Below are 22,125 nucleotides of genomic sequence, written 5' to 3' on the forward strand. Positions count from 1 at the left end.
AATTAAAAAAAAAATAAAATAAAAATTAAAAAAAAAAGCACAATAAGAGTTAATATGTCAACAAAATTTTGAAAAGAGTACACACCTGAATGGAATAGCTCACTACCTCATGCATACAATGCAAAGAAAATGTTTTATTACCTCCTTCTGAACACAATCTGCATACCCAAAAGCATTTGCTCTAAGCTACCACACCACACTCCTCTAGGATACCAGATTTGTTTTTATTCAGTAACTTTAATGTGCTTTGATATATATGTATAATGTATGCTTAATATCTGTGTTATATATATATAAACATATATATGTATATACACACACACATATATTTAAGTAACAAAAATCAACCAAGTAAATTTTAAAGCTCTAATTGGATTTATTAATTGATTGATGAGTCGGGCAGCATTCCATCTAGCAAGTAGAAGGGAGCTCCAAAGGGAAAGTTTTCAAACGTAGAGAGGGAGTGGAGAAAGGGAAATTATAAGGAAAGAATCCATTGTTTTAGGCAAGGTTGCCCTCCTAAGGAGAACACAGGGGCCTATCAGTAAATTTCCGAGTGTTGACCATGAAATTCCCATGCTGACTGGCTAAAGGTTACCTTCCTGGGAGGTTGAAACTGCAGTTAGGTTATGTATTAAGTCTTGGTTTACTGACATGGGACCCTAAGCTAAGTGATGCCATTTGGGGCTTGTGGTTTTCTTTTTAAAAATACACACACATGGGGCACCTGGGTAGCTCAGTTGTTAAGCGTCTGCCTTCGGCTCAGGTCATGATCCCAGGGTCCTGGGATCGAGCCCCGCATTGGGCTCCCTGCTCCGCAGGAAGCCTGCTTCTCCCTCTCCCGCTCCCCCTGCTTGTGTTCACTCTCTTGCTGTGTCTCTCTCTGTCAAATAAATAAATAAAATCTTTTAAAAAAAAATACACACACACATTTAGTGAGCACTAAATACATGTTTAATATTATAACTGTACCAAAAAGTAATTTTGTTACCAAAACCCAATTTTGGCTCCTGTCACTCAAAAGGCCAATACTCAAGAGATGAGTTTTGAGTGAAAAGGAATGTTAGCTTTATTCAGGAGGCTGGCTGCCTTTGGAAAAGGTGAATTCTTGTCCAAAGCCAACTCCAAGGTTTCTGCGTGGCCCAGAGATTTTTAAAGGGGTTTAATCAGCTAAGGGAGTGCAGGGGTCTGTGACATTTCTTTATTACATGCAGACTTGATGATGCCAACTACAGAGTTATCTTGGTGCTCTCAGGTTGTGCAAGAAGGTCTGGTGCCCAGGGCTGGTTGTGCAAGAGTATTCTGTTCTTTATGTAAAGGAGAGCAAGGTCTACAGATGCACAAAGGAGGGTTAGTAAAGTCATTTGTGTGACCTTAAAAAAGAAAAATATTTTGCTAAAAGATTACTGGGTTAATGAGAAAGCCAATTCAGTTTCAAATAGACTTGCTGGGCTCTGTGGCCTGGGAAAGTTCTGGTCTTTCATTCCCCAAGACCAGTGGTCTGCAAATCTCAAAGAAAATAAATTAATTCTGTTACAGATCAAGGGCCTTCAGTCAGCAAGCAAGGAGTGTGTTAATTTGCTAACCCTTAAGTTAACCCTTAGGACTGGATGAAGGGCTGTTATAATTGCACCAAATAATATAAATGACAATATTATTTGTTCCAAAACTCTAGCCTTTTAAAAGAATCTTATATAGCATACTATAAGACAATATTTATAATACTTTAATTTTATATCTTAATTTGAGTGTTATGAAAAATTTTCTTATAAGTAGGTGAGAATGTAGTGATTAAAACAAGGGGATTGTATTGTGACTGTGTTATTTTCTGTTTCTTCCTTTTTGAATTCTGGTTTCATTAGAATTTCTCAAGATTAAAAGAAAAAAAACTTACTAATTCTACAAATGCTGATGGATCCAAGGTTTCTAAACTCAGTTAGGATACTTACACCTCTAGGAAGGAAAAATACCTTTTTCCTGTACCATTTCATGTTCATGAGTGAGACCCCTGTAACAAAAGACAAATTAACAAGAGAAAAGGATACAAATATTATTTAAGATAAGTTTTGTGAGACATAAGAAAAGGAAGCCCAGAAGAAACCGTTAAACCTGAGTGGGATATTTTCCCAGGTTTATTGAGATATAACTGACATACAACATTGTGTGAGTTTAAAGTATATAACATATTGATTTGGTACACCTATATATAGAATTTGATTACTATCAATAGCTTAGCTAACACCTTACAATAGGAACATGTTGATCAAAGGGTACAAACCTGAGTATTTTTACAGAAAGACGGGAAAGTCATGGAAAGATGGGATAAGAAAAAAGTGAGCGATGGGGCACCTGGGTGGCTCAGTTGGTTAAGCAACTGCCTTCGGCTCAGGTCATGATCCTGGAGTCCCGGGATCGAGTCCCGCATCGGGCTCCCTGCTCAGCGAGGAGCCTGCTTCTCCCTCTGACCCTCCCCCCTCTCATGTACTCTCTCTCATTCTCGCTCTCTCAAATAAATAAATAAATCTTTAAAAAAAAAAAAAGAAAAAAGTGAGCCAAGTATAGGAAATGGGAGTGGGGAGACTGGGGCTGGTAATTAGCAAGGCCTATTCAGATTCCTCTCTGTGTCCCTTCACCTTTGGCAATAAGGATGCCCCTTTCCTCCAGGTATAGGGAGGGCACCTCTCACATGAGGGTTTTTATGATTTGCTTCAGGGGAAGGTCAGAAAGTCCTTTCTGCACCTGATATTTCTCAAATTCCTTCCGCATGAAATATTCAGCATTCCAAGGGGCTATATTTTGGGAAAGTGATCTTATCCTAGGCTATAACTCCAACACAGAAGTTCCAAAAGACCACACTGAATAGAATCATCTGAGGCTCTTACAAATTGCAACTTCTCTAATTAATGAGTTTTAAAGTGGGCTTGAATCAGAGAGGAAATTAAAGAGATGCCTCTGTGGTTGGGGCTATGACCATTGGAGGGAAACTCCTCACAGTTTTTGTTGAGGATTTGATAGTCTTACCATGTAATGAGTAGGAGAAAAAGGCAGGACCAAGTCAGAGCTCAGAAAATGTTTGTCTTGAAGCTTCTACCTTTAAGATTATCTAGCTCTGGGGCGCCTGGGTGGCTCAGTCATTAAGCGTCTGCCTTCGGCTAAGGTCATGATCCCAGGGTTCTGGGATCGAGCCCCGCATCAGGCTCCCTGCTCCGCAGGAAGCCTGCTTCTCCCTCTCCCACTCCCCCTGCTCATGTTCCCTCTCTCGCTGTGTCTCTCTCTGTCAAATAAATAAATAAAATCTTAAAAAAAAAAAAAAAAAGACTATCTAGCTCTGGGGTAATCAGTTTTCTGTTCTCACTGTCACTTCCAACCAGAAAAAATAAATAAATAAAAGGACTGATTGCCTCTCCTGTAACTAGGCTACAGAAATATTTGTTCCCATGGGCATAGAGACCATCCCAGTCCAGACGAGATCCCACCATGAAAAGACCAAAGTGACAGGAAATCTTCTGAATCAGAAAAAGCCTGGAACTCGGTAATGTCCACTATGATTGCTCTGAAGTTTCTCCTCTCTCCTTTCTGTTCCCTATCTTTCCCTCTCCTAATCCAGCCTTCTTTTCCTGTCTTCTCATTAACTTCTGTCTGCTGGAGACTGAGGTCCCTGACCCAGAAATCACATTTTCCGTACAGTGGGGCCTTGGACCTAAGCAGCTCCATGGGAAGAACTCTCTATCCTCAATGAGTTACACTGAGCATTGGGATCTGGCACATCTTGCATCCTGGGTTCAAACTCTGCCTTTGCCTGGGCTCTAGAAGTTCAGTGAAACCTGGGACCAGCAGGTGGAAGCAAAAATGTCAAGGTAGATGGGGATAGTGGAGAGTACACCAGAGTAGACAGCAGATAACAGCAGCTCTGAGGAAACCCTCTTCTTCTAGGACGCCAAACCACATGTACTACAGAAAGTTCTCTCTCTTTCTTTTTGCATTACTAACTCCCCTTGGCCCAAGGAAATATAGATGATGAGAAGCACACAGAGAAGGGGGCAGGATCTGCACAGGTTTGCAAAAAAATATCTGGATTCAAAAAATTCTTTTTCAGTTCTCTCCTATGATTTCATCCCTCCTCCCTGTCTAGATATCCAGGGTCTTTATACCACTCACACCTGAGTAAACAAACTCCTACCCCATCCCACCTGCATTTGGTTATGCAGAACATCCCCACATTCAGTGAATAGAGGAAACCCTCGAGCTCTTTCTCTTCTAATTCCAATAATCCATCAATCTGAGTGTTTGTTCAATTAACTAACATTTAAAAAATTAAATATATGTGAGGCTACCAAGACTTTAGGCACTTTGTATTAAATGTTATATGGCTTCTCCTCCAGGGAATGACCCCAGATACCTGTCCCTTGATTGGATATGACAATGTCCAATGCAAAGTTCCTGAGCCCAAATTCCAACTAACTTTACTATCTCTATGATCTTGAGAAAGTTACCCAACTTTTCTCTGTCTTAGTTCCTCATCTGTAAAAAAAAAAGGTATGTGTCAGGACTGTTTTAAACAAATAGAATCACAATACACAGACTGCTGCTTGCCCCACTGCTGAGTCATATGGGCCCTCATTCCTGGACCAAAGTTTTCAGGATTTGGATCCTTAAATGACACTTCCCAATATCTTCTGCAGATGCTGACATGTTCTTAGGTGCATAGTCAGAAACACCAATAAACAAGGTGGTCAGGTATACTTTAAAAAGTACATGTAGGGGTCAGTAGGGCATGCAACTCTTAGTCTCAGGATTGTGAGTTCAAGCCCAACATTGGGCGTGAAGGCTACTTTAAAAAAAAGCATGTGTAGAATAATTGAAGCAATTATCTGTCTGATTCCTTCAGAAAATTCCAAATATTTGGAGAAATTTTCAAATTCCAGAAAAGAATGATTGAAATTAATTATGGTTTGTTGTGATTCTTATTTTGCTATTGAAGATAAGCAGAGAAAATATTCATTTGAAAGGACTTGAACTCAGAGATGAGAGTTTCCTTAAAATAGACTTTTTTTCCTGCAAGTTTCTCTCTTTGTTTGCTGAATCAGAGTTAATTTGGGCCATCCTAAACTACAGATTCACCTGTAAGACAGACTGAGATATAATCTAGATCTAAGTTCTAAGTCAGATCTCTGTGAATAGTCTGGGGATCTCTGTGAATGTTTAATATTAATAGTGGAGAAAAGACTGCTCTAATTTTTTTGTCCAAGTAAAGAAAATGACAAAGACTGGAAAGTTGACTAGTTTTCCAGGATTTAATTAGTTGTTGTGAGTCCTTTCGGCAATACCAACATCAGACTCTGGTGTCAGAGCAAAGCTAGAGAATAAAAGGCAGGCTAAGAGGTCAAGAGACTTGTCAGAAGACTGTATGAAGTTGCCAACCAAGGGATGTTTCATAAAGAAACACAACTTGAATGTATAGTGCCATATCAAGTGCAAATGAAATGTAAGGAACTAGTCTAGAAAGATAGTCATCCCTGGATACTGGACAAGAGTGACTTAAAATCTAGGAGACAAATGTGCATACATATAACAGTTCAATGTAAGTATCTGCAATGTGGTCATCTCTAAGCCCAGCATAACTTAACATATAGCAGGCAATTTGTGAATGAATGATTGAGTTATGGGTGGATAGATGGAAGAATGATCAAAGAATAAATGTATAGAAGACTAAGTTAAGGGAAAAGATGCATTAAAGAACCCATAGATACACTAAATAAATTAATGTTCAGAAACATGAATGAATGAACAGGGAATGTCATGGGTTTTAGCCTCTCTGATAGTCTGAAATGGGATAGTAGGCATGGAATACATGAAGTACACCACCAGTTGCTCAAAACTGAGACAATCTACACACACATGCAAACACACATACATACACACATACCATTTCTTTGCTTCCCACTTTGTTGTCTTCTTAGTGCTGAATCCTTATCAAGTTAATGAGTCTGAAGACTTTTCTAAAGAAGATTAGCTAAACAGTCTGTTCAATTCACTTCATTGCTTTCTTTTTTCATCCAACAAAAGGTAATAAATGATCCACCATATATGCTTCCTATTGGGTCAAGTTTTATGGTATAGAGGTCCCAAGTAATTTAGAGCATAATCACCTTCATCAGAGAACTGTAGTGTCATTACTTGAGGGAAAAAGAAAAGAAAGAAATGTGGCATAAATAGTCTAACCACTAACTGCCAAAACAAGATGGTGATTCAGCAATGGCATAAAATGAAGAGAGTTGCTTATGGTGAGTTAATGAATTAGCACAGAGTGGAAGTATATTAGGTGAGGTCCTCCCAGAAGAGATGTTGATGTAGAAGTGAAGTAGGATTACATGAAATTTGGTGGAGAGGGGCCTGTGAAAGATAAAGAGTAGGAATCAGGATTGGGTCAGAAAAGCCTTCAGACCATGATCCAGACATGACACTGGCAACAGGAATGATGGAAGGAAAGCAGAAATGTCTCAGAGAGCTTCAGACTGCAGTACAGATCTGATAAACATTCATACAAGCCAGTGGGAGGTCTGGAGGAATGACCACCCCTTTGAGAAGGCAGGCTCAGTCACTGACTGCTTGGGAACACTTTGGCCTCTGCTAAAGCTGCGGTCAATCTCAAAGGTACTGCAACTGGATACTTGTCAGTTAACTACATCCTTCACTGCTGAATGTTAGGTTCTTTCTTTAAGTTACCCAAGGGGAGCACCTCCATGGCTGCCACAGGAGGAGAGCTAACACCCTTGAGAAATACATAAGAAAAGGGGGAGCAAATGTGCCAGATGAGAAACAATAATGAAAATGCCAGTGAAATCCTAATGTAGCCACTCATTCACTCTGGGAAGGCAAAATTCTAGATTTGAAAAATTAGGATAGAATGATCTACCCAGAATGTCTTGTGAAATTAAATAAGAAAATGTCAGATTTTTAAGAGTGCCGAAGACATATTAGGCCCTCGGTAAAAAAAAAAAAAAAAATAGCTAGTTTTTATTATGGACTATGGGAGTTCAGAGAAGCAAATGATCACAAAAGATCCCAATAAAAGGTCAAAATTAAGATGGGGTAAACAATAAATAAGATTTTTCTTAATTACCTTAAAGGCAGGGCATTTCAAATAGAGCAGATGCTCAAGTAAAAACGAAAGTCATTCCTGTGGGGTGCTCGGAAGCAAGTACATCCATCTGTCCACAGCATTGAGACCAAAAGAGTTGAGACCAACTGTAACATCTAAATGCCATGTATGATGGAGGATCTGAAGGCAGGCCTTAAATGCAAGTTACTGGATGGAAGAAAGACCTGGTGTCTCAGGGTCCTGTAAAGTCTATGTATACAAGTCATGGCCTTGGACGAGTTACATAATTTATGATACTCATTTTTTAAAATGCAAAAAGGAGTTAGCAATACCTTCTTCCCTTATTCACTTGCCCCACATCCAACATTCACACACACACACATGCACACACAATCATCTATTAATCTTGTCTCAAAGGATCAACAATATATCTTAACGTGTGGTATCAATGACAAAAAGCTAAAGAAAGACAAAATGACACTATTAAGCAATTATGAATCTTAGGAGGGTTTTGAAATGGGGCAAGAACAGGTTGGAAAATGGAGGAGAGAAGACAACTGCTGAAATAGCTCCCTGGAACTCTGCTACAATGTGTAAAACACACCCAGAACACTGCTGACAAAGCAGTGTCCAGTTGATGGACTAGGTCTGAACAAATTCACAAATTTCCTCAGCAGTTTTTTAAGTAGAATAACAGCTCTATGGAAATATCACAGTGAGTTTGAAACCAAATACTAGATGGGAAGAAGGAATTCTAGATAGTCAATAAAGGGATATGTGAAACCTAAATATTTAGGAGCATGTACATAAAAGAGGGTCCCTAACTATGTAATTGGGTATAATCAAGACAAGTTTCAAGTCCATCCTATATTTATTTCTAGGAAACATGCTCTCCAAATGGCCTTGAGAAACCACAACACCATCACTGATTTCATCCTCCTTGGGCTGCCAGCTGACCCCAATGCCCAGGTATTGCTCTTTGTGCTCTTCCTGGGGATTTACCTCTTGACCCTGATGGGGAACCTGACGATGCTGCTGGTGATCAGAACTGATTCTCACCTCCACACACCCATGTACTTCTTTCTGAGTCACCTCTCCTTCCTAGATCTTTGCTTTTCTTCAGTCACTGTGCCCAAGCTACTGGAGAACCTCCTGTCTAAAACGAAAACCATTTCAATAGAGGGATGCCTGATTCAAGCCTTTTTTCTGTTTGACTTTGGAGGAACAGAAGTCTGCCTACTGTCAGCAATGGCCTATGATCGATATGCTGCTATCTGTCACCCGCTCCTCTATGGCCAGGTAATGAATAATCAGCTGTATATGCAGCTTGTGTGGGGCTCATGGAGCCTGGGCTTTCTAGATGCACTCATTAACATCCCTCTGATAATGAACTTGGATTTCTGTGAGGCCAAAACCATCCATCACTACAGCTGTGAGCTGCCCTCTCTTTTCCCTTTGTCCTGCTCTGATATCTCTACCAACCTCACCGTCCTGGTCTGTTCCACACTCCTGCATGGTTTTGGAACATTCTTCCTGATCTTCTTCTCCTATGTGCGCATTGTTTCCACCATCCTGAGCATCAGCTCCACCTTGGGCAGAAACAAGGCCTTCACCTGCTCCTCCCACCTCACCGCAGTGAGCTTCTTCTATGGCTCAGCTTTCCTCCGTCATCTCATGCCAACCTCAGGCTCACCTCTGGAGCTGATCTTCTCCATACAGTATGGTGTGGTCACTCCCCTAGTGAATCCCCTCATCTACAGCCTGAAAAACAAAGAAGTAAAAGCAGCTCTGAGAAGAACCTTGGGGAAATGTTTGCAATGGCACAGGTAGCAAGCTACAAGAGATGATCAATTAAGAAAGAGCTACAGACTTCACGATATCTGTTGAGTTGATACTACAATCTTCCTAATGGCCATTTAGATGCTAGAAGATACCACAGAAGAGCTTAAGAAAGAGGCACAAGGATAGATTGAGGGTGGGGTCAGGGTAGGAGAAGGTGGTTCGGATTAAATCCTGCTCAAAGGCAGATCAATGGAATATATAGTTCTCTTGATTAAAAGTTTTATTTAATCATAATTTATTCCTCTATTATTTCATTGATACTGAGTAAAACAATGTGTGTGTACTGGATTATTTTTTAGGATTAAATGTACAGAAAGGCACGAAAACCATAAGATTTCACCAAAAACTGCTGAATATCAGGGAAAGAAAAGTTATAGACTCGGGGTCTGTGGAGGCGTTTGAGCTTTGATGGGGAAGCCCTTGCAGATAGACAAAAGTGCTAAAATTCAGGACTGCACAATCAGCAGGTCAGTGATTTGGGTGATACCAAGAACTCTATTGTTCTGTTACTTGGAGTTGGAACATGAGGGAAAATGTCATTCCTTCTAGGGTAAGACAGGAAAATATAGCTCTCTGCAACAATTCACCTCCTTCAAGCTTTGTTTTTTCCATTTAGCCCACTTGGGGAACGCAAGGGTTTTTAGTCAATTGTTTTGGAGTAATTTCCTTTTCATATATTCTAGCATGGATTTATGAAATACGCAGTATGTGTTATATAATTCACCAAATTTGTATCTTCTGAGAAATTTTTCTGCACTACTTATTATTTTCCTCAAAATAGATTGTTTTAAAGTGTGATAACTTATACTCATTCAAAGTTATTTTCTGTCTAGCAATAATGAGACCCCTAACAATACATGTTATTGATGAGGGACAGAAACAGGAAAATGTTTACCCTTAGCAGGGCAGGCTGACTTACAGTCTGCATAGTTTCACGATGGATCAAACACTTGCTGGTTGCTACGTTCTTTAAGGGTCTCAGGACTGCCTGTATATCTCACCAATAGTTAATAGTGATTATAAGCACCAGAAGAATGTTGCAAAAGTAGTTTTACAAGTAGAAATTCAAACAAATTTGAAGAAACTTTTGTATTCTGAGACACCCTGAAGGCCCTCTTCCCTTTGATTACTAAGCAACCATCAGCCTCACACAGCAAAAGTGCAGTTCTTTCTGCCCATGGGTCTTGTCCCCATGCTACTTAAATAAACTTACTAAGTTGCACCATACATTGTCTCAAGAATTCTTTCTGTACCTGCACCAGACGACACTGCATCATTTTGATTAATAGGTTAAAACACTGTTGCTCCATTTTACTTTATTTTTTCATAAACGTATGTTATCATAAAACATACCAGGCACTGAATTATACACTAATTAATAACACATCTGTATTTCCAATTTTTAAGTTATAATAAGAAAGCAGATATGTTAAAGAAAAAGTGATAATTACCAAAAAATAATTCTATCACCCGTATTTAGGTATATTTTCTTCTAATGCTTCTTGTACATAAAGATTTTAATGTAATCCATTTATCAAGCAGTCCCAACTCCATGACCAATACATATGGAACTGGTTTTTTTCCAGTTACTTAATTCAACTGGGTTGTATAATCTCCATTTCCTTACATTTAAAGACATATCATCAGATCCTTAATGTTCTGATCATTTTGTTTAATATATGTATATTCTAGTTTAAGACATATATTTCATTGAAGTCTCTCTCCTCCTCCTTCCCCAAATGTAAGTTTGAGCTGGGATCTCACCGTTCTGAAGAGGCTTAATCTGGCCCAGTCACATCCCCTCTACCACTCTCTAGTTAGCAATGGCTGACCAAAAGAATGAACTCAGGACAGCCATTGTACAAACCAGCTCTGGTGGAGGCACATGGGAGTTCTTTGTAAGATCCCACTGATCCTGCTCAGTGTACAGTTCTCTGACTCAGAACACTTGACTCCTATTCACTCTCCTCTCTCCCACCTCTTTTCCTATACCCAGCAGCACTCCACAGCCTCTTGCTGTCGAGAGAACCTCCCCTAACAACCACCTTGGATATGACAATTAGAGTCCAAAGTCAGCTGTCTACCAAGATGACCAATTGACTCCCCACCTGCCCCCCACCAAGGAAATTCACACATCATCCTTGCCATACCAAGCAGTAGGTAGGCTGGCTGCTGTATTTCCACACACCTCTTCACCCTTTACACCCACCCCACCCCACCCCCATCTGTCAGCTTTTCCAATTCTTCTCTCTCTGGCTCAGAGAGGCATAGAGGAAAGATCAGCAAGTCTACTGCTGAAGTAGATATCTAACTGAGGAATGAGATCTCAGTCTATTCTGCTTGCAGGCATTTTCTGTTTTTGTGAGCTCTTCTCTTAGGACCACGTTCATTTGGATCCTACAAAAGAAAAGCAATCTTCCCTTCCCCCATGAGAAAAGAAGGAAATGACTTCTCACCACAAACACTAAAATCCCAGTAAGGCCAATGAAATGAACACCCTCCCCAATTTGTTCCAATCCCAAATTTTTTGTATAGCCAGGGAAGGAGAGGGTTGGTGATAACTAGAGGTAGCATCATCACAGGTTCTTATCTCTCTTACTAAGCATTGAAAAGGGTGTCTGATGCCATTATCGGTAGCTATTATCAAATGTAGGGTATTTATGTTATGGGAATATATACTGGTTTAGCCGCTATGGAAAACAATATGAGGTTCCTTAAAAAAATTAAAAATGGATCTACCATATAATCCAACAATTCCACTTCTTGGTATATGCCTAAAGGAAATGAAAATAGGATATCAAAGGGATATATGCAATCCTGTGTTTATTGCAGCATTATTCACAATAGCTAAGATATGGGAACAATCTAAGTGCCCATCAAGAAATAAATGGATAGGGGTGCCTGGGTGGCTCAGTCGTTAAGCATCTGCCTTTGGCTCAGGTCATGATCCCAAGGTCCTGGGATCGAGCCCCGCGTCAGGCTCCCTGCTCAGAGGGGAGCCCGCTTCTCCCTCTCCTACTCCCCCTGCTTGTGTTCCCTCTCTTGCTGTCTCTCTGTCAAATAAATTTTTTTAAAAAATCTTAAAAAAAAAAAAGAAAGAAATAGATAAGGAAGATGTGGTATATATATACAATGGAATATCTCAGCCATAAGAAAGAAGGACATCCTGCCATTTGTAACAACATAAATGCATCTTCAGCACTTTATGTTAAGTGAGATAAGTCAGACAGAGAAAGACAAGTACTGTATGATATCATTTATGGAATCTGAAAAAGCCAAACTCATAAAAACAGAGAATAAATTATGGTTAACAAAAGATGGGAGGTGGGGAGACAGGACAGATGTTGTTTAAAGATACAACCTTGGAAATAGTCCAAGAGGGCAGAGGAGTAGGGGACCTTAGTTTCATCTGGCCCCAGGAATTCAGCTAGATAGCTATCAAATCATTATGAACACCTGCAAACTCAACCAGCGATCTAAGAAAAGAATAGCTGCAATCCTACAATTAGAAAAGCAACCATTTTCTGCAAGGTAAGAGATGTGGATAAGTGAATCTGAGGTGATATATGGGAAGATAACCTGGGGGGGGGGGCTCCATAAGCTGGCACCAGAAAGTGATATAGCAGTAGAGCACAAAATTGGAACTTTTAGAAGTCTGCTCCAGTGAGAGACATCCCTGCCTGAAAGGCGCTCAGGTGGCAAAGTGGGGCAGAATCCTAGGTGGGACAGTATGGTCTCAGGATCCCTAGGGTCACAGGAAGACCAGGGGTGCCTGAGTGCCACAGAGTTTCCAAGCATCAGAATGGTGAAGCTGGTTGCAAACAGTGAGCCCAAGAGTGGGCTTTCAGCTCAGTCAGGCCACTGTTCTCTGAGCAGGTACCAGCAAGTAAGTGGCAGAACCAGTGAGACCCCACTTCCTCCACCAGGAGGGCAAGAGTTTGCAGGGTTTGGAGACTCAAATAGGGTTATGTGCCTGATATAGAAATGCTCAGTCATGGGCTAGGTGAGCAGGGAGTGGGGACAGAGACCAGGGAGACAGGAGTGGTTGACTGCTTTTCCCTGAGGGCGCATTGAGGAGTGGGGGGGTGCAAGCTCTTGGCTCTGAGGCTGGAAACTGGGAGGCCACCATTTTCATTCTCATCCTCTAAAGCAGTACAGAAAGACTTCAGAGAACAAAAGCCCCATAGAGCAATCCAGAGCCACTTACTTAGCCTGGCTCCCTAGCAAGGGCAGTGCAATTCCACTCAGGGCAAAGACATCTGAGAATCATTGAAACAGGCCCTCACCCAGAAGATCAAGAACATTCGGCTAAGACCAAGTTTACCAATCAGTGAGAACTGCAAAACTCCATTGCTAGGGGGAAATAGTATATAGAATTCATTGGGGTTTTTATCCCATGATTCTTTAGTCTTTCAATTTTAATTTTTTTCTCTTTCTTTTTCAACCAATTTCTTATTTTTTAACTCTTTTTTAATGTTCATTTTTACAGTTACATTCTATCCTTTTTTTTTTTTTAAGATTTTATTTATTTGACAAAGAGAGACAGAGCGAGAGAGGGAACACAAGCAGGAGGAGTGGGAGAGGGAGAAGCAGGCTTCCCACAGAGCAGGAAGCCCGATGCGGGGCTTGATCCCAGCATCCTGGGACCATGACCTGAGCTGAAGGCAGACGCTTAATGATTGAGACATGCAGGCACCCCCATTCTATCCTTTCATTTTATTTAATTTTATTTTTGTATATATATAAGTCTTTCTTTCTTTACAATTTTAGGATACAGTTTCTTCTAACAAACAGACCAAAATACACCCAGAATCTAGTGTATGGCTCTGTTCTCTTCACCTGTCTGATCATATTCTCTTTTTCTTTTTCTTTTATTTTTGTTAAAGTATTTTTAAATTTTCATCTTCACATTTACATTCTATCCTTCAATGTATTTAATTTTATTTTTGTATATATATAACTTTTTCTTTCTTTACAATTTTGAGATGTGGTTTCTTTTAACAAAGAGACCAAAATACACTCAGGATATCATGTATTGCTCTGTTCTGTTCACCTGTCTATTTCTATTCCTTCTTTTTTCTTGTCTTTTAATTTTCATTTTTACAGTTACATTCTATATTTTCATTGCATTTAATTTTATTTTTGTACATATATAAGTTTTTCTTTCTTTATAATTTTGAGATTTAGTTTTCTAACAGACCAAAATACACAAAGGATCCAAAATACACAAAAGATTGTTCTATTCTGCTCACCTGTCTGATTATATTCTCTCTCTTTTTATTTTTTAATTTTATTTTTTTGGTTTCTGGTCTCTTCTGGTGTGTTTAGTGTATATTTCTCTGGGGTCTTGTTGCTATTTTAGTATTTTGTTCTCTCATTCATCTATTCCTCTCAGACAGAATGACAAGACAGAAAAACTCACCTCAAAAAATATAACAAGAGGCAGTATTGACTGCCAGGGACCTAATCAGTATGGGCATAAGTAAGATGTCAGAACTAGGGGCGCCTGGGTGGCTCAGTTGCTTAAGCAACTGCCTTTGTCTCAGGTTGTGATCCTGGGTCCTGGGATTGAGCCCTGCATCAGGCTCTCTGCTCAGCAGGGGGCCTGCTTCTGCCTCTCCCTCTGCAGCTCCCACTGCTTGTGCTCTCCTGCTCTCTCTCTGTCAAATAAATAAAATCTTAAAAAAAAAAAAAGATGTCAGAACTACAGTTCAGAAAATGATGATAAAGATACTAGCTGGGCTTCAAAAAGGAAAGAAGACACAAGAGAATCTCTTTCTGGAGAAATAAAAAAACTAAAATCTAATCAATTCAAAATAAAAAAATGGTATTAATGAGATGCAATAAAAAATGGAGACTCTAAGTGCTAGGATAAATGAGGCAGAAGAATTAGTGATATAGAAGACCAAATGATGGAGAATAAAGAGACTGAGAAAAAAGGAGATAAAAAACTGCTGGATCACAAGGGGAGAATTCAAGAGATAAGTAATACCATAAAGCAAAACAATATTACAATAATTGGGATCCCAGAAGAAGAGGAAAGAGAAAGAGAGAGCAGAAAATATATTGGAACAAATTATAGCAGAGAACTTCCCTAATCTGGAGAAGGAAACAGACATTCAAGTCCAGGAGGCACAGAGAACCCACGTCAAAATCAATAAAAATAGGTCAACACCCCGATGTATAATAGTGAAACTTGCAAATTTCAGAGACAAAGGGAAAATCCTGAAAGCAGCTTGCAACAAGAGGTCCGCAACCTACAACTGTAGAAGCATTAGACTGGCAGCAGACCTATCCACAGAGACCTGGCAAGCCGGGAACGACTGGAATGATATATTCAGGGTGCTAAATGAGAAAAATATGCAGCCAAGAATACTTTATCCAGCTAGGATGTCATTCAAAATAGGAGTGATAAAAAGCTTCCAGGACAAACAGAAGCTAAAAGAATTTGTGATCACCAAACTAGCTCAATACGAAATATTAAAAGGGATCCTCTAAGCAAAGAAAGAGCCCCAAAGTAACATAGACCAGAAAGGAACAGACACAATATAGAGTAACAGTCATTTTACAGGTAATACAATGGCACTAAATTCATATCTTTCTATAGTTCCTCTGAATGTAAATGGGCTAAACATCCCAATCAAAAGACACAGGGTATCAGATTGAGAAAACAAAAACAAAACAAAACAAAACAAACAAACAAAAAAAACGGGGAGCCTGCGTGGCTCAGTCAGTTAATCAGCTGCCTTCGGCTCAGGTCATGATCCCAGGGTCCTGGGATCGAGCCCCATATCAGGCTCCCTACTCAGTGGGAAGCCTGCTTCTCCCTCTCCCACTCCTTCTGCTTGTGTTCCCTCTCTCACTGTGTCTCTCTCTGTCAAATAAATAAATAAAATCTTTAAAAAAAAAAAAAACAAGACCCATCAATATGCTGTCTGCAAGGGACTCATTTTAGACCCAAAGACACCTCCAGATTGAAAATGAGGGAATGGAGAACTATTTATCATGTTAATGGACATTAAAAGAAAGTTGGGGTAGGGCGCCTGGGTGGCTCAGTTGGTTAAGCGACTGCCTTCAGCTCAGGTCATGATCCTGGAGTCCCAGGATCGAGTCCCGCATCAGGCTCCCTGCTCAGCAGGGAGTCTGCTTCTCCCTCTGACCCTCCCCCCTCTCATGTGCTCTCTCTCTCATTCTCTCTCTCTCAGATAAATAAATAAAATCTTTAAAAAAAAAAAAAAAGAAAGTTGGGGTAGCAATCCCTATAACAGACAAATTAGATTTTAAACAAAAGACTGTAATAAGAGATGATGAAGGACAGTATATCATAATTAAAGGGTCTATCCAAAAAGAAGATCTAACAATTTTAAATATCTATATCCCTAACATGGGAGCAGTAAATTATATAAGCCAATTCATAACAAAATTAAAGAAACACATCAATGATAATACAACAATAGTAGGGAACTTTAACACCCCCCCCACCCCTCACAGCAATGGACAGATCATCTAAGCAGAAGATCAACAAGGAAACAAGGGCTTTGAATGACCCACTGGACCAGATGGACTCCACAAGTATATTCAGAACATTCCATCCTAAAGCAACAGAATACACATTCTTCTTGAAAGCACATGGAACATTCTCCAGAATAGATCACATCCTGGGTCACAAATCAAGTCTCCAATGGTACCAAAAGACTGGGATCATTCCCTGCATAATTTCAGACCATAGTACTTTGAAACTGGAATTCAATCACAAGAGGAAATCTGGAAAGAACTCAAATACATGGAGGCTAATGATCATTCTACTAAAGAATGAATGGGTCAACCAAGAAATTAAAGAAGAATTTAGGAGAAGGAAGGGAAAAATGGGGGGGGAATTGGAGGGAGAGATGAACCATGAGAGACTATGGACTCTGAGAAACAAACAGGGTTTTAGAGGGGAGGAGGCAGGGAGGATTGGTTAGCCCAGTGATGGGTATTAAGGAGGGCACGTCCTGCATGGGGCACTGGTGTTATATGAAAACAATGGATCGTGGATCACCACATCAAAAACCAATGATGTATTGTATGGTGACTAACATAACATGAAAGAAAGAAAGAAAGAAAGGAAGGAAGAAAGGAAGAAAGGAAGAAAGGAAGAAAGGAAGAAAGAAAGAAAGAAAGAAAGAAAGAAAGAAAGAAGAATTTAAAAAATTCATGGGAACAAATGAAAATGAAAACACAACTGTTCAAAACCTTTGGGATGCAGCAAAGGTGGTCCTAAGAGGGAAATATATAGTAATACAAGCCTTTCTCAAGAAACAAGAAAGGTCTCAAATTACACAGGCTAACTTTACACCTGAAGGAACTGGAGAAAGAACAGCAAATAAAGCCTAAACCCCACAGGAGAAGAGAAATAATAATGATTAAAGTAGAAATCAGTGAAATAGAAACCAAAATAACAGTAGAACAAATCAACAAAACTAGGAGCTTCTTCTTCGAAATAATTAATAAGATTGATAAACCCCTGGCCAGACTTCTCAAAAAAAAAAGAGAGAGGACCCAAATAAATAAAATCATGAATGAAAGAGGAGAGATCACAACCAACACTGAAGAAATACAAACAATTATAAGAACATATTATGAACAACAATATGCCAACGAATTAGGCAATAGGGAAGAAATGGATGCATTCCTAGAAATTTATAAACTGCCAAAACTGAAACAGGAAGAAATAGAAAGCCTGAACAGATCCATAACCAGCAAGGAAATTGAAGCAATAATCAAAAATCTCCCAACAAACAAGAGCCCAGGGCCGGATGGCTTCCCAGGAGAATTCTTCCAAACATTTAAAGAAGAATTAATACCTATGCTTCTGAAGCTGTTTCAAAGAATAGAAATGGAAAGAAAGCTTCCAAACTCATTTTATGAGACCAGAATTACCCTGATCCCAAAACCAGACAAAGACCCTACCAAAAAGGAGAATTACAGACCAATATTCCTGATAAACATGGATGCCAAAATTCTTGCCAAAATACTAGCCAATTGGATCCAACAGTACATTAAAAGGATCATTCACCACGATCAAGTAGGATTTACTCCTGGGCTGCAAGAGTGGTTCAACATCCACAAATCAATCAATGTGATATACCACATTAATAAAAGAAACGACAAGAACCATACAATCCTCTCAATAGATGCAGAAAAAATATTTGACAAAGTACAGCATCCTTTCTTGATTAAAACTCTTCACAGTATAGAGATAGAGGAAACATACTTCAATATCATAAGAGCCATATACAAAAAGCCCATAGCAAATATCATTCTCAATGGGGAAAATCTGAGAGCTTTTCCTCTAAGGTCAGGATCATGGCAGGGATGCTCACTATCACCACTGCTGTTCAACATAGTACTGGAATTCCTAGCCTCAGCAATCAGACAACAAAAAGAAATAAAAGGCATCCAAATAATCAAAAAAGAAGTCAAACTCTCACTCTTTGCAGATTACATGATACTCTCTGTGGAGAACCTGAAAGACTCCACCAAAAAATTTCTAGAACTCATACAGGAATTCAGCAAAGTATCAAGATATAAAATCAATGCACAGAAATCAGTTGCATTTCTATACACTATCAATGAGACAGAAGAAAGAGAAATTAAGGAGTCAATCCCATTTACAACTGCACCCAAAACCATCAGATACCTAGGAATAAACCTAACCAAAGAGGCAAAGGATCTGTACTTAGAAAACTATAGAACACTCATGAAAGAAATGAGGAAGACACAAAGAAATGGAAAAACATTCCTTGCTCATGGATTGGAAGGACAAAATCATTAAAATGCCTATGCTACTTAGAGCAACCTATACATTCAATGCAATCTTTATCAAAATACCATCAACATTTTTCACAGAGCTGGAACAAACAATCCTAAAATTTGTATGGAACCAGAAAAGACCCCGAATAGCCAAAGGAATGTTGAAAAAGAAAACCAAAGCTGGTGGCATCACAATGCCTGACTTCAAGCTATATTACAGAGCTGTTATCATCTAGACAGTATGCACTGGCACAGAAACAGACACCTATATCAATAGAACAGAATAGAGAACCCAGAAATGGACCCTCAACTCTAAGGTCAACTAATCTTCAACAAAGCAGGAAAGAATATCCAATGGAAAAGACAGTCTCTTCAACAAATGGTGTTGGGAAGATTGGAGAGCCACATACAGAAAAATGAAATTGGACCATTTCCTGACACCACACACAAAAATAGACTCAAAATGGATGAAAGACCTAAATGTGAGACAAGAATCCATCAAAATCCTAGAGAACACAGACAGCAAAATCTGTGACCTTGCCACAGTAACTTCTTGCTAGACATGTCCCCAAAGACAAGGGAAACAAAGGCAAAAATGAACAATTTAGACTTCATCAATATAAAAAGCTTCTGCACAGCAAAAGAAACAATCAACAAAACCAAAAGACAACAGACAGAATGGAAGAAGATATTTGCAAATGTCTTATCAGATAAAGGGCTAGTATCCAAAATCTATAAAGAACTTATCAAACCCAACACCCCAAAAATCAAATAATCCAATCAAGAAATGGGCAGAAGACATGAACAGATATTTCTCCAAGAAGACGTACAAATGGCCAACAGACACATGAAAAAATGCTCCACATCACTTGGCATCAGGAAAATACAAATCAAAACCTCAATGAGATACCACCTCACACCAGTCAGAATGGCTAAAATTAACAAATCAGGAAACAACAAATGTTGGCGAGGATGTGGAGAAAGGGAAACCCTCTTACACTGTTGGTGGGAATGCAAGCTGGTGTATCTATTCTGGAAAACACTATGGAGGTTCCTCAAAAAGTTGAAAATAGAGCTACCCTATGACCCAGCAATTGCACTACTGGGTATTTACCCCAAAGATACAAATGTAGTGATCTGAAGGAGCACCTGCACCCCAATGTTTATAGCAGTAATGTCCACAATAGCCAAACTATGGAAAAAGCCCAGATGTCCATCAACAGATGAATGGATAAAGAAGATGTGATACATATAGATGTATATATATACAGATAAATAGAGATATAGATATAGGTATACATGCATGCAATGGAATGTTATCCAGCCATAAAAAAATGAAATCTTGCCATTTGCGATGACAGGGATGGACCTAGAGGGTATATTATGCTAAGTGAAAAAAGTCAATCAGAGAAAGATAATTATCATATGATCTCACTCATATGTGGAATTTAATAAACAAAACAGAAGACCGTTGGGGAAGAGAGGAAAAAATAAAACAAGATGAAACCAGAGAGAGAGAGATAAACCATAACAGACTATTAATCATAGGAAACAAACTGAGGGTTACTGGTGGGGAAGGGGCGTAGAAGGATGGGGTAACAGGGTGATGGACATTAAGGAAAGCATGTGATATAATGAACACTGGGTATTATATAAGACTGATGAATCACAGGCCTGTACCTCTGAAACCAATAATAACATTATATGTTAATTAATCGAGTTTAAATTAAAAAAATGTTTAAAAAATAAAATAAAATAACAAATAAATCTTTAGAAAGAGAAAAGCAAGAGGAGGACTGATCAAAGGTGGATGATCTGAGGAGGACCCCAGTATCGGTAGAAACCTTGGAAGAGATCCTTGATGACAATCACACCATCATGGCTACATCAGAACACTACATCAACTTTCTTTCCTTTGTAGACAAGGATATGCTGGAACCAGGCTGCTCAGTCCTGCTCAACCACAAGATGCATGCTGTCATAGGGGTGCTCATGGATGACATGGATCCCTTGGTCACAGTGATAAAGGTAGAAAAGGACCCCCAGGAAACCTATGCTGATACTGGGGAGTTGGACAGCCAATCCAGGAATTAAGGAATCTGAAGAGCTTCCTCTCACTCATCCTGAATATTATAAAGAGATGGGTATAAAGCACAAAAAGTGGGTCATTCTCTATAATCTGCCGCAGAGGTAAAACCTTATTAGCCAAAGCAGTAGCAAACCAAACCTCAGCCACTTTCTTGAGAGTGGCTGGCTCTGAACTTAATGAGAAGTACCTAGGGAACAAGCCCAAACCATTCAGGAATTGTTTCCAGTTGGGAAAGAACATGCATGATCCATTGTGTTTACTGATGAAATTGATCGGAACAAAAAGATATAACTTATATGTCGGTGGTGAGAGAAATTCAATGAACAATGTTGGAACTGTTGAACTAGCTGGATGGATTTGATTCAAAGGGTGACCTGAAAGTTATCATGGCCACAAACCAAACAAACTTTGGATCCAGCTCTTGTCAGACCAGACCTCATTGACAGGAAAATTGAGATCCCCTGCCTGATGAAAAGACTAAGAAGCACATCTTTCAGATCCACACAAGCAGGAAGACCTTGGCTGATGATGTAACCCTGGATGACTTGAGCAAGGCTAAAAATGACCTCTCTGGTGTGACATCAAGGCAATCTGTACAGAAGTTGCTCTGATGGCTTTGAAAGACTGTAGAATGAAAGTAACAAAGTGAAGACTTCAAAAAATCTAAAGAAATGTTCTTTGTGAAAAGCAAGAAGGCACTCCTGAGAGGCTCTACCTCTAGCAGACTACAGATGCCTTCAAGGAACTGGTTGGAAGTATCCACACCCCTCTAGGGATGAGGCTGGGAAGTTGCCCAGAGGAACCTGTGTTCCAGTTGATCTCTCTTAGCAAAAGAATGTTGTGTAGGATGCCCACTGGGCTGCCTTCATCTGTTGGTCAGGTCTTCCCAAAAAAAGCATGATCCTTCTCAATACACACATACATACATACATACATAAATGTGATTAAGAAGACTTTCTCTGGATTGCCTGGGGGCTTGAGAATGTGTAGCCTCACTCACTTATGCCCCCTTTTCCTTGTCTCCCTCAAGGCTGAGCCAAATTGCTAGGGTTCCACCAGCTGTTCCACTGCTCACCTAGTCATATCAAGTCCTAAACTGCCTCTTACCTTATTTTACATTCATTTTACAGATGCAATGCCAGTCAAGGATCAACGTTTTCCAACACCACAAAAATCACACTAAATTGGCCTTTATTACATGGAGTACTGTTCACTTCCTAGAATTGAGATAATTTGCTGAGGTGCTGTCAGATAGTAAGCAGTAAGTGAGGTCTGGATTTAACCTTGCTCAAAGGAT

General features: G+C 39.5%; 1 protein-coding gene and 1 pseudogene across 1 annotated transcript; both read left to right on the plus strand.

The window, feature by feature from the left end:
- The first annotated feature begins 7,762 nt into the window (after nucleotides 1–7,762).
- LOC102745106 (olfactory receptor 8S1-like) lies at nucleotides 7,763–8,932 on the plus strand. The gene has a single exon (XM_006729296.2). The coding sequence runs from the start codon at nucleotides 8,000–8,002 to the stop codon at nucleotides 8,930–8,932; it is 933 nt and encodes a 310-aa protein (XP_006729359.1). The 5' UTR covers nucleotides 7,763–7,999.
- Nucleotides 8,933–12,746: 3,814 nt separating this feature from the next.
- Nucleotides 12,747–21,549, plus strand: LOC102744796 (26S proteasome regulatory subunit 4 pseudogene; annotated as a pseudogene).
- Nucleotides 21,550–22,125: the final 576 nt, after the last annotated feature.

Source organism: Leptonychotes weddellii, chromosome 5, assembly GCF_054177405.1.
Source record: "Leptonychotes weddellii isolate Sample4059 chromosome 5, ASM5417740v2, whole genome shotgun sequence".
Taxonomy (NCBI): Eukaryota; Metazoa; Chordata; class Mammalia; order Carnivora; family Phocidae; genus Leptonychotes; species Leptonychotes weddellii.

What these genes read in the sequence shown, in the direction of transcription:
- LOC102745106 (XM_006729296.2), top strand. Translation starts at nt 8,000, where the DNA reads ATGGCCTTGAGAAACCACAACACCATCACTGATTTCATCCTCCTTGGG.